Source organism: Symphodus melops (assembly GCF_947650265.1).
Source record: "Symphodus melops genome assembly, chromosome: 17".
Classification (NCBI taxonomy): domain Eukaryota; kingdom Metazoa; phylum Chordata; class Actinopteri; order Labriformes; family Labridae; genus Symphodus; species Symphodus melops.
In genome coordinates, this window is record NC_136707.1 from 21,552,905 (window position 1) to 21,565,790 (window position 12,886).

Below are 12,886 nucleotides of genomic sequence, written 5' to 3' on the forward strand. Positions count from 1 at the left end.
CACAAATAACAGATCTGAGTGTAATATATTCACTCCCATAGTAAACAAAATGAAGTGATGGGAAATGCGTTTGTGATTGTTAAGACATCGTGCTGTTGATTCTGCAAAGAGGGAAGGAGGTGAGAGTCCCGCCCACTCAGTGATCACTATCCATGCATGGTTAGAACATTTTAAGCTTCGACGAGCCGCTCGGAGGATCTTGAGACACACCAAAGATGATCTGAGCTCAGACGCAAGCATTCACAACTCACCTTGCAACTTATTTTTCCTTCACAACAGACAGAGAACACAAAGCTTAGTCCGAGAAGTTCTTTATTTTATTTTTTTATTGAGGGCAGAAGTTTCAAAAGGTTGGTCACAGAATCAAAGTTTACAGAAGGGTGTTTGAGTCGCTCAATTAGGAACAAAAACAGGTCGTAAAATGAAAGGTTTCTAAAAGAGATGAGTAAACTCAGTGAACCTTTTATGAGGTTCACCTGCACACTAGTTCAATGCGGTACAATAGACTTGTCATAAAGTCGACTTTATGATGTCAAACGGTTCAGAACATGTTGACACTGTCATGGAGCTGTTGGTCAGATTATGTGTTAGCATTTAGGTCACCGTTTGTGTGAGACTGCAGATTGTGCACCTTGTGTTTATAAAAAGAGTGGACAGTAAACTCAGAAACACCTCCTAACTCACTTCAACATTCTAAATACCATGTATTGAACTCAATATATAATGCACATGTGCCTCATAAAAAGTCCACTTAACATTTTTTATTTCCAGACAATTCAAACTGAGGAGCATCAAACTGTAATATTCATTGTGTTTTTCAAAGTACAGCATTTAAGTGTTCATTCCCTGAAAAGGCAAAACATTTTTCTCTCTTCAGAAAACGCAGAAACCAAAAAACCAAACAAAGTCACGTGAGGGGAAAGTGTCACATGATGGGGCCTTTTCTAACATAGACCCTCCACTGCTAAAATAAACTTCTACTCTTACAGGAGAAAAAGATCCATTTGTGATTTACCAAGCTGTACAGTTGCATGTTTCATCTTGTAACAGGTCAATAGTTTGAATAAAATAAAGAAGCAAAAAGGTCATATTCAAGTGCTGTGACTGTGTGTAGTGCCACCACTGAACAGAAATAAATAACAATGCCTCAGGAGCATCTCACACTTCTCACTTACACACTCGTACACTCACACACCTTCCCTCACACACACACACACACACACACACAGACACACAGGCAGCAAAAACCTGATGCATTCTTGACCGTCTCTTTGGTACATGCAACAGCATGCGACCCGTGCTATTCTAATAATCTGAATAGGCAGGGGAAACTGTACTTGTTTTGACAAGTAAATAGTGTCATGGAAAGCATTAAGACCGGAAACCCTCATCGCTGACTCCCATAAAAGCAGGTTTTCAGTTGCAGCCTGATTTGTGATGCTGCCTAGCCTTAACAAAGTACCTCCACCACTAACATCTGCTTTACGTCATCCCCAGAAAGAAGACCCACCACAGGAACAAGCTGCTTGCCGTTTCTAAAAGACGGTTCGAGCACTTAATCTTTTTTTTTGAGCGCAGTCAGCTTGTCGGCGTGGCGAGCGAAGGTCTCTGCCACGAGCAGAGGGAAGACTAAGGAGGCGTCAGCATACACCTGGAAACAAAGAACACAACAGCCTGTCAGCAAAATCAGTCACTCCTACTTCAATACAGTGAAGGAAATCCTCCGTTTTCATCTTCCTGTACTCTTATGGCAGACTCCAACCTATGACTGAACACTGTGCAGATGCTGCCATCTGGAGGCCAGAAGTGGACGCACAGCTCCAGGTGCACAGACAGCTCAGCACCTTCATGTGCAGGAGCATCTCTTCATTACATGACCCATTAAATAGTAACTGGAGGAACAGGGCAGGAAGACTCTTAAAGTGTCTTCTGATTGGTCGTTGTTGAAATAATAACAAACAATGGTCACACTAATCTGGGGATGAGGATGCGTCGGGTCACATGTTTTATAAAGCACATTATAAAACAACCTCAGCTGACTTAAGAGCTCTCCGGGTTAAAAACGATCAAATCTGTACCTTAACAGGAGTGGCATCAGCTTTGATCTTTCCCCAGGACACGGCCTCATCGGGTCGGGCTCCAGAGTCAGAGCCATCAAACTCGTGGCCGGTGTTCACAAACACGGCAAAGTCAGCGCCGTTCCTCTGGAGGTCACAGAAGAGAGGCAGAGCGTCAAAGGATCAAAGTGCCTGATGCATTCATTTCACCAACTTTTTTTTTTTATTAAAGATTTGTTTTTGGCCTTTTTTGCCTTTATTGTAGAGGGAGGACAGTGGATAGAGTCGGAAAGGGGGAGAGAGAGTGGGGAGAGACATGCGGGAGATGGGCCACAGGCCGGACGCGAACCCGGGCCGCCCGCGCGCGAGGACTGAGCCTCAATACGTGGGGTCGCGCGCACTGCCGCTGCGCCACCGGCGACCCCCATTTCAACAACTTTTTAACGATGTAAAGGTTCAAAATGAGAACAAATAGACATGGATGACTTGCAGTTAAGTTACCATCAGATTAGCATTGGATATGTGATGTTTGACCACCCCTCCTCCCAGGATGATCATCCCGGTCCTTTTGGCAAACACTGAATGGCTGTTCAACCGGCGAATGTCTGAAATAAAGAAAAGTTCACAGTTATGACATTACACCTCTCATGATCCTGTTCTGTAGCTATGATGTTGTTTTTACCTTCAACTATGTCCAAAACTAAGCCGGGGTTCCTGTAAGAGTGGAAGTAGATCATGTCGCCCATGGAGCCGTCAGTCAGAGCCGGACTGAACACAGGGATATCATTCTGGAACAAACACATTTAATCTTACTCTGACTGGCTCCGTACCCTGGATTGTGATTGTTGGTTGATGCTTTTGCACGGCGCTAATCAGAGTGCAATTCCACAACAGTGCTGTCACGAGGCTCGGTCATCGACGCGTCTTTAGACATTCATGTTTTTGATTCTGCAACGTTACATTAGCACGGCGACAGGAAACTCCAGTCACACACACAGCACTGTTCTCCCCCGCAAGTTGCCCTGATTCCGCCTCTTCTACCTTCTCTGTTACTGCCTCCATAAGGGCGGCAAAAATGGAGAACCAGTTCATCTCACCAGTTCACCTCCACAACATTCATCCAAACGTCACATTGGCGTGAATAGGAAATGTTACTTACATGTTAATTCACTGAAAGTGTGTAAAAGAGATTTTATTGCGGTGTGTTATGTGTAGTGTACGACACAGGACGCAGTCAAAGGCTCACCTTGTACGCCCAGTAGTAAACCGACTCAGGATTGTTGATCTCCTTCCCGAGACGATGGATCATTTTGGAGGGAGTCCAACGCGTGCCCTGGAAAAAGAAGCTCAAACGTTTTAACAAGTTCATGAAGGAAGCTTTAGGGAACATCCCAAGCTTTACTTTTGAGCCCGTCTCCTCATACCTCAGTTGATCAGAGCTCTTCTCAGCAGCCCCCACTGTTGCTAGGTTACAAAAGTAAACTTCTTCTTCCCTGGGTAATGACTGTGAGGTGCGTTTAAAAAGCTCTGTGTGCTTAACACTTGCTTTTGAGTAATTTGAGAAAATATCTAAAAAACACATGAAATGTGTGTAACGGGTTACTGTATTTTCAAAACAATGATGCACATCTTCACACATTGAGAAACCCACCTGCGTGTTCTGCTCCAACACCATCTGGTCCAGGATGGGCATCAGCCAGTCTTCAAACTTGCAGTAGTTGTCATTGGGCACCAAAATATTTCCAATCCTACGTGAAGCAAGAACAAGTCAGTGACTCTGCAACAGGAGGAGCTTCAGAGACGAGTACGTACGCGTGTCTGCTATCATCTAAACTACAGGCAGCTTTATGGTTAGCTTAGCTTAGCACAGCACAGCATGGAAGCAAAAAAAAGGGCAGGGGGTTTCAAACTGGTTCTGGCCCATAAAAGGTCAGCCACATGAATCGATATAGAACAGGAAGTCTGTTGCCACTGGACACACATACGTGTCCAGGACACTGTTGAACTGAGTTTCTCTTACTGGTTAAATAAAGGTTACAATAATAGACCAGCGGTTTCATGCTAAGCTAACCGAAGATGACCAGCTGCAAACTAGACATATAAAGAATTTAAAATAAAGGATGGATTAAGATGTCCACCTGTTCTTTCACGTTTAGCTCCCTGAGGACAGGTGTCCTATTTATCTGTGAATACGAACCTGTTGATGCCTTTCTGACGGAGCTCTTTGCCCGGCAGATTGAAGTCTCCCAGGTACACGTTAGCCAGACACTTGATGATGTCCTCCTCTATGCCTCCAGCTGTGGTCACAACCACGTCCACCTGACACACAGGAACACAGTCAGACGATTGTTTTCTGCGATCCAAACACGATCCAGATCATCATAAGAAAGCTGTGATGTGTTTTTACCATTTTATGCTGAACCAGGTAGCGGATGCTCTCTCTGATCCCGGAGCTGATGAGGTTGGAGGTGTAACCTAGGAAGATGGTGCAGCCCGGTTTGGGTTCCACGCCTGCAATAAAACCGTCATCTTCTTCTACCTCCTGTGGCTCGAGACGCTTCTCAATCTGAGTGAGAGGGAGCGAGCAGACAACAACCGAACAAATCACATGGTGCGTTCACTCGTACACAAAACGTCGTGGAAAGTCCCAGAAACGTCCGGGTCCATCTACATGTGTGACCACGAATAGCCCTGTGATGAAATGTCAGTGGGGAGTCAGGTGGGCCAGTGTGTCGAATGTGTGGCAAATATTCAGGAATATTAGCATCGTACTTGTGAGCGAAGGGGCAAAAACTAAATTTGCATTCTGATTTTAGGAGTTTGACTTTGTTGAACTTTGACCTGCTGAGCCACGACTTTAACCAAGTAGTCTGGTGCCATGTCACACTTAGCACGACACAGTCAAGTTTCACTCCAGCTGCTGATGAAGATTAGCCTGCATTCCCAAAAAACTCCACTTTCTCCTGCTTTTGATTTTTTTTAATCTTCCAATACATCATCTGAAATCACACCTGTGTCTATTGTACCCTGATGGAAGGAGAAATGTTGGAGACAAAGCTCTCATCATCATCGTCATGGCTTAAAACGGTAGAAAACAATAGCATGGTTCTTATAAGATGCTCTCACCATGCGGTTGACCTCCTGGATGGCCAAACCCAGCCTGCTGGCCTGGAACCCCGTGTTGAGATAGCTCTGCAGTACGGCCTGCAGGTCGACTCCCTGGTTGAAGTCGTAGCCTTTTATCATCGGGGTGTCATCTGGGAGTTTGCAGCTACGCTTGAGAACGGCCTCCGTGGCAACAGTAGGGGCTTTGTCCGCCATCCTTTCCTGCAAAAAAAAAAACAAAGAAGACACAGTGGTGGTGTCGTTGTCATCAAGGAGATTCTCAGTAGATCCCTGATGAGGTAAAAACAGAGATTAATCTGTGACAGGGGGCAGCTCTGCTCTCTCTCTACATGCCATGAAAAAGAGTCTCCTCCTGAAGGATCAGCTCAGGTTCAACCGTAGGTAGAGCTGCTCGAGTTAAGAAATAGAAGTGAGCTCTTCAGAGGAGGTGGAATAAAAAATAAAAACAGGTTTTCTTTTTTACATTCTCAGTTAGCATAATTATACAAGGTGTGACACACCCACAGACGGACATGCAGTTAAACCAGCCCGAGGCTTCTTTGGCTGATCAAACTAAGAAGAGACGTGTTTGTGCATCTGCACAGCTGGTTTAAGAAAAGTGTTCAAGCCCTGAACTTTAAAACTCTGTTATTTGTCTCAGAGCAGGAAGGACTGCTTGATATCAGGATCACGAGTATTGAAGAACATGAGGAGCTTATGGATGTATTTCACTTCAACACTCGTAACACTATCACAAAATGAACACTCGGAAACAAGCAACCCACGAAAAGACAAGTCAAAATACATTACTTTTTTTAATTTTTGTGTAATATAAAACAAACGTTCCCCACACATGACAGGACAGCTGATCCTAATCAGATCAGATCAGTCATCTCTGAATCTAGAGTTTCTGGTTTTCATGATCACGTAACGACAAACTCGTACTTGAAGCTTGAAGCTCGTTAAATTGCTCATTTGGGTTCACCCACAAAAACTCAACGGAGCGTGAAATTACTTCACCTTCTCATTCAGAGAGGTTCTGAGACTCTTCATTCAAGGCCGCAGAGAAACCCTTGAGATGGATCACATCCTGAATTCTCTCTTAAGTGATGTGTACATAGAGCATTCATTAATGACAGGTGTGTTTTCTTTCTTCTTTACTTTGAGTCTGTATTTTCTTGGTGCCATTAAAAGTTCCTCTCTGCAACAATTTAAGTGGAAATCATTTGATCTCCTTCACTTCCTCTCACAGATCTGTTTGCTGTCATTAAGGTGCTTTTAGAGCTGATTTGTAGAGTTCTTAACTTCACCTGTGTTAGTGTCATTGTGCAGAGATCATGGATGTTTCTCTGTGTTTCTACAGATGCTCTCATTCATTCTGCAAGACATCCAGGACTTGGATTTGATTAGATTTTTTAAATAACCTGCGCATTAAAAAAAAAAGGTGTTTGTTTTGTATTTCACGTGACATCACCTGCAGACTTGAACTCGTGCATCAGTGTTAAAACAAGACAAACAAGTGTCAGCAATAAACCCTGAGCTTTTCTCAGCTTGCATTTTTTGCAGGCATAAAACATCCAACTTTAGCTTCAAGTCCTGGTTTGATCCTAATGGGCTAATGTCTGCCTGCCTGCTCATCGATGTTTTTATAGCATTATGTAATCTCGACTTGTCCCCTCCTGTCGGTTTTAACAGCGTTCATGCACGCGCAACCTTTCCAAAGGACGATGTTTGGTTACGTAAACCAACAACTCCGACTAAACTTATTTACTACGATCAAAAACAACAACAACTTTAACACAACCAAAGTGTGAAAAAAAATTAGCCAAAAACAAGCTTTAAGGGTCCGGAGTTAGTACCACATCACGCCTTTTCTGTGAATAGTTAATGTATGTTATAACAGCATGTTTTATAGAAGCAGAATCAATGAGGCTAACGTTAGCAGGGAGGCTAACGTTAGCTAGCTAACTATGTGCGCCACTTTAATCTGAATGAAACATGTAAAGGCTGATATGAATACATACCTCTTCTTTAAGGGTATCAGGCCTTTAAAAGAAGTCAACGGGTAGTGTCAGCAAAAACAAAAAAGGCGTCTTTTATGGTTTTGCATTCCGGTGAACAACGCATGGGCCGCCTGCGGCAAACGAGCTCCAACTACGGAAAGAGCGAAGGTTCAAATTTAACTGAAACGTATTTCTGATTAAAAAAAACAACAACAATATGGTGTGTACATACTGCAGAACAGTTTGTTTTCTTCAATCCAGATCCAGTTATTGTTGAATCGTTTTTGTGATTGTTTTATTATTCTATTTTGATTGTTTATATTTCATACCAATTCTATATCAAATGAACCAACCAGAGGCTCTCCTTGTCAACGGGCCCCAGACCAGTAGTTGGTCCCAGAGGGCAGTGACCCAAAATGTGCAATGACAGTAGGAAACCTCCCTAAGTGGTCCCTGCTAAAAGTGGTACACAATATTGCCCCGAAAACCAAAGTATGTCACTAAAAGTCAGCAAAGAAAAATCAAGCACTTTTCAAGGATCAAGGAGAGAAAAATAAGAAAGAACAACTTGATCGAGGATTAAGCGTCAGCTGGCAGACATAATGGTGATTTTTGCTGGGGGCCCTGACAGGCTCTAGTAATGCCACTGCTCCAAGCACAAGCTTTTCACACAACTGTACTCAAATAAGCAGAGTGACAATGAACATCTTGAATTGTGAAAAAATACTACAAAGTTTTAAATGCTAAATTCAATACAACAATCACAGTTGAAATCAGTTTAACTTCTTTAACATTTGTAATATGGCCTCTAATACTATTTACTGTCTATCTAATATATAGCACCAATTGTTAATAATGGTTTTATTACTCTTCCATACAACCAAAAACAGAACACGAGTAACCACTTGTCGTGTAATAACCTTATAAAAAATGAATCATTTTCCCACATTTTTATCTTCTTAAACATATAAAAGTATTTTATAACATGTCTGTCTTTCTATTGTTGTTCTAACGAAACCATCTTTGTGTTCCCTGTATGTGTTAAAAGGAAACGCACGTGATCTAGTTTAAAGCACAGCTTAATCTTTTCACCACAGGTGGCTTGTGAAGGGATGTGTGATGTTTGTGACATTTCCAGCTCTTTTTTTGGATGACCTTAAACATCACAGCCTTTGAAATGCCCCTGATGGGGAATAAAAAGGTGAGAGAGGACGGTCGAGGCCTCTCAGAGCAGACTCTGCTGTGCAGCCTGCATAGCCCTCTGGATCGGGTCAAAGACATCAGTTTCCTGATCTTCCTTTGGTGTTGGAGGGGGACACTGAAGTCCTGGTAGAAGGTTTTGTTGATTTTTTTGCCCATCAGTGAATGTGAGGAAAAATGTGCAGCAACAGCGTTGTTCATGCACAAAAGCTGGTGGATCAACTCCGGGTTGAGGCAGGCATGGAGAGAATCAAGGTGTGTAAAAATCAGATCTGCTTTTGTTTATATGTTGAAAATAATCAAAGTACTGACATGCATTATGTCTTTTGTATAGCATTGAATGGAGGCTGATGATGTTTTGAACTATCACGATCTGGTCTCCTGTGTTCATCCTGTCCGCCTGTATCCCTGCAGATCTCGCTCACAGCTGCAGATTTGGTGCGATACTGTCAGGAGCACAGGAGAAGTGATCCTCTGCTCACCGGCATCGCAACCTCGGCCAATCCGTTCAAAGATAAGAAGAGCTGCGTGCTGCTTTGACACTTTGTGGGAGTGCAGCTGAAGAAGTATGAAATGTGGACAGAAGAAACCTTTTGAGCCGTGATAGTTTTATTTCTCTGTGTACATCTAAACTTTCCCTTCAAGCCTCACTTGTGAGACACTGTCTAGATCAAACACACGTAACGAGTGTTTTTGCACAGATGGTGGTTTAATGTTGCATAAAATATTCTTAGACATTTGAGGAAACATCTTCAACCAATCCAGCAGCAGACGCCTGCTGATGCCTTTAATGTCTTTCAGTGTGTTTTCAGGGATGCATCTCGTCAAGTGTAGTGCAAATGATTCGTCCTTCGATTTATTGTAGACATGAAATGGTTGTACTGACACTCACTCTCTCACAAACACACACGCGCACACACACACACAGGACATAAGCAGACAAACATACAAGTAAATATTTCTACGATTAGCATTAGTGAGTTCAAATGAATAGCTTTACAATCAGCGTGTCACAGAGGGCTTAGACTAACAAGTGTTTACATCATACATGAGAAGGAGGTCATGCTTCTGGAACAGTCTCAGTTATTGAATATAGATGCTTTTGTGAACGTGTAAATACTCGTAACTACTGTCCTTGTTGTTGGACAAACAATAAATTTAAAAAAGAGACAAGCTTCTTCTAACAAACTGTTGTTGTTTTTTTAAGTCTTCACATCTGGCATGAAATGGAAGTGAAGGGTACGAGACCCGAACTAAATAAACCATAAATAAAAATACACACTTGTTTTTCATTTGTAAAAAAATCTCTCAACACAATCACACAGAGGATCAAAAGATTAAAGACATTGAACGTTTGGTAAATGTTTTGTGCCCCATGTATGGAGAAAAAAGAAAAAAAAAACCTGTCAGCTGTCGACGCTAGTCTTCAGGTTCTCCTGACGGCATGCTATCAAGTGTCACCGAGTAGTTTGCAGGTTTGTTCTTTCATTTTCTGGGCCTCCAGACCTCCACGCACATGTCTCCAGAGGCTACAGCGAGGACGCCGGCCTCCACGCTCAGCTGAAAGACAAAGACAGCGACAGGCGGGGCGTGGGTGAGAGGGGGAGAAAAACAAATCTATCACATACAATTCTTTTTTATGTGCTCGTTCATATGCTCTTAAGGTTAATTTTTAGTTTCATATAAAAAATAAATAAATAATTAAATCCTATTCAAGCGGTAAATCGCAGTACATTTGGATCATATGCATGTGCTACAAAAACACTAACCCCATTGACTCCAGCTTCGTGGTGCTGTGTGCATAATGTCCTTGGAGGTGCACAGGGGATATGCACCTGAAACACAGACAGCACATCACAGCTCAAGATCAACTGGTGGCAGAGTTAACGAAATGACAGCGGTTCAATATGTAGTAAAAGTAGGAGTGTGCATGCTCCTACCTTAACGGTGCGATCCGTTGAACAGGTATAGAGGCTTCCAGCGGACCTGTGGAGGCCGGTAATCATAGCTATGTGTCCCACATCAAACGTGGAGATGGGTATCAAAGTCCCCTCCTGCATGGAAAAGGCGTGGATCATGCCGCTGTTGTCTCCCGCCCACACCTCGCTGCCACGGTAGCTCATGGACTGCAGGTAGGAGCTCACCTACAAAGGAACAGGTTGTTAGTCTTTTTTTATATATAGAGGTTCATGTTAGCACACACACACACACACACACACACACACACACACACACACACACACACACACACACACACACACACACACACACACACACACACACACACACACACACCCCTTAAAAATGGACGTGTGTTAGTGCATCCACCTGAAGTCTCTTCAAGTCTTTGCCCGCCCTGCGGTCGTACACAGCCACAGTGCAGTCTTTACTCCCAGAGATGATGTACTTGTCATCAGCGGCCATGCACATTACAGCGTTACCATGGATACGGATGCTTTTCACCAGGGGTTGAGCAGCTGTAGAGAAAATCATGAAATCATCAATCCCACACCAATGGACGTAAAACTTCATTTGAAGTTATATTCATTCCTCACCTCTGGGGTCATACATGTTGACCCTCTTGTCAAATGTACCAGCGAGCAGGACATCCGTCTGACAGGACAGACAGAGGACAGCCGCCCCAGCCCTGATCAGACCAGTCTTTGCTCCACCTGCCTGCAGGTCCCACAGCCTCACGGTGCTGTCAAAGCCCCCTGAGGCCAGCTGATGACCCCGAGATGCCAGACACCACACCCAGCCCCGATGAGTGCTGAAGTCCCCCTGCCCTCCTAACGTGTGCAGCAGTGTGGCCCCAGATCCTGCCTGCAGATCCCACAGTTTCACATTCCAGTCTCTGGAGCCTGTGGCCAAAACGGTCCCCTCACCCATGAGGAGGACTGAGTTGACCTGAGCGATGTGTCCTGAAGGTAGAGGGATGCACTCCAGAGCTGGGGGTGGGCTAAGAGCTTTGGGTGGTTCATGTTCATCTATCTCTACCGGTCTGCCATTTTCCTGATTCTCAGGTTCTGCCATCTCCGCCTCAGGATTTAGTGCGACAACCTGTGGCTGCCTCACTTCTTCCCCCCCGTTCTCTCCGGTCTGTTTGGCTTGAAGGGGAGCTTGTTCTGTCCAGCAGGTTGTCAGCTGCTCCATCTCCACACAAGCAGAAGGCCAGTCAAAGTCCTTCCTCGGACCGACTGGGAAGCCAGCTCGGGAGCCTATTAGTCTGCCGGCCCGGAGCTGCCAAGCTGTGCTGTCCTTTCCCACATTCTCTAACGCATGACACACCTGAAGAGAGCAGGGAGAAGGATTTTAAAAAATGCAGACAAATGATACAACCATGAACATTACCTCAAGATATTTTGGAATAAATCAGAACATCGTACCTTTGGCAGCACATCGATGACACACTGAGCAGGAAGGTGTGAGGCGATGTTTGTTAACATCTCCCAGGGTAAAGACAACAAGCCGCTGCCCTCAGCAGAGGGTGAGGGGCTCACGTCTGAGGAGGGGGTAACAGGAGGAGGCAGACTGGAAGAAAAGTGATGATACGGTCATTCTTTTAAAGTTAAAGTAAGTTATGGTAACTTTATTTATACTCAGAGGTAGATTTGGTATTTGGTGAGGGAGTAGGCTTCTTTTAGGGCCTGACAGATGTGGGACTCTACGGCCAATCCTGATATAATCCGATATCTTTCTGCGATCTACAGTATGTTCATTCTGTACAGATAGATAAAATGTAGCGCTCAAACATATATATATATATATATACATACATATATATAAAAGATTATAAAAGATTAAAATTAACCACTTATATATCAATAAGCCTATAAAAGCTAAAGGTAATAGAGTAGACGGGGGGCAGAAGTCTTACTCCAGCAGGTCAGATCTGGAGGCTTCACTTCTGGAAGATGTCAGCTGGTCAGGAGGAGGTGGTCCGTCCTGGTCCTGTCCGCAGTCTGTCTCTGGGTCAGACGGTTCCATCATCCTGACTTCTTCTTCTTCTCCTCTCAGAACCAGAAGAGCATCTCATAAACTGTGAGCCCACATCCCCCTTTCAACACCTCTGCAGTCTGGCTTCACAAAATACAGAGACACAATGAAGACTACAACATGTCACCTCTTCCTCTACAACACGTCACAGTTATATATTTAAGTCTTGAAGGTTGGTCTGTTAATCTTCAGGTTCTGCTGTCAAAGTCAAAACGTGCCCGTTGATGTAAACACAAAGGACTGTCCCTGCAGCTGAGCTCCTTAAATTCACTCCATTAACGACCGAGCACAAACACATCCGAGGAGAAATCTTCAGACAGACATTTATTTACACTTAACGAGGAAGGATGCTGGGCGAAGTTAAGAAAACTCAAAACAAAACTTCCGGTGTGTAAAGATGACGTCATCGTCATGCGCAGTATTGTATTTTATTTTTTTTTAAAGGGAAAGCCGACGCTGTCGAAACAATCTTTTACTTGTGTATAGAAATGTTTTGTTTTTCCCACTCCACCTCTAAAACAATAA

At 43.8% G+C, this 12,886-nt stretch overlaps 2 protein-coding genes across 2 annotated transcripts; both read right to left on the reverse strand.

The window, feature by feature from the left end:
* Positions 1-741: 741 nt before the first annotated feature.
* dhps (deoxyhypusine synthase) lies at positions 742-7,344 on the reverse strand. The gene is made up of 10 exons (XM_079366741.1): positions 7,187-7,344; positions 5,184-5,384; positions 4,465-4,623; positions 4,255-4,376; positions 3,709-3,805; positions 3,304-3,390; positions 2,740-2,845; positions 2,559-2,662; positions 2,079-2,204; positions 742-1,651 (listed from the first exon to the last, which is right to left on the reverse strand). The coding sequence occupies exons 2-10, from the start codon at positions 5,376-5,378 to the stop codon at positions 1,556-1,558; spliced, it is 1,092 nt and encodes a 363-aa protein (XP_079222867.1). The 5' UTR covers positions 5,379-5,384; positions 7,187-7,344; the 3' UTR covers positions 742-1,555.
* Positions 7,345-9,055: 1,711 nt separating this feature from the next.
* Positions 9,056-12,769, reverse strand: fbxw9 (F-box and WD repeat domain containing 9). The gene is made up of 7 exons (XM_079366927.1): positions 12,243-12,769; positions 11,752-11,896; positions 10,921-11,653; positions 10,694-10,842; positions 10,306-10,509; positions 10,135-10,200; positions 9,056-9,925 (listed from the first exon to the last, which is right to left on the reverse strand). Exons 1-7 carry the CDS (start codon positions 12,353-12,355, stop codon positions 9,851-9,853), a joined length of 1,485 nt encoding a protein of 494 aa, XP_079223053.1. The 5' UTR covers positions 12,356-12,769; the 3' UTR covers positions 9,056-9,850.
* Positions 12,770-12,886: the final 117 nt, after the last annotated feature.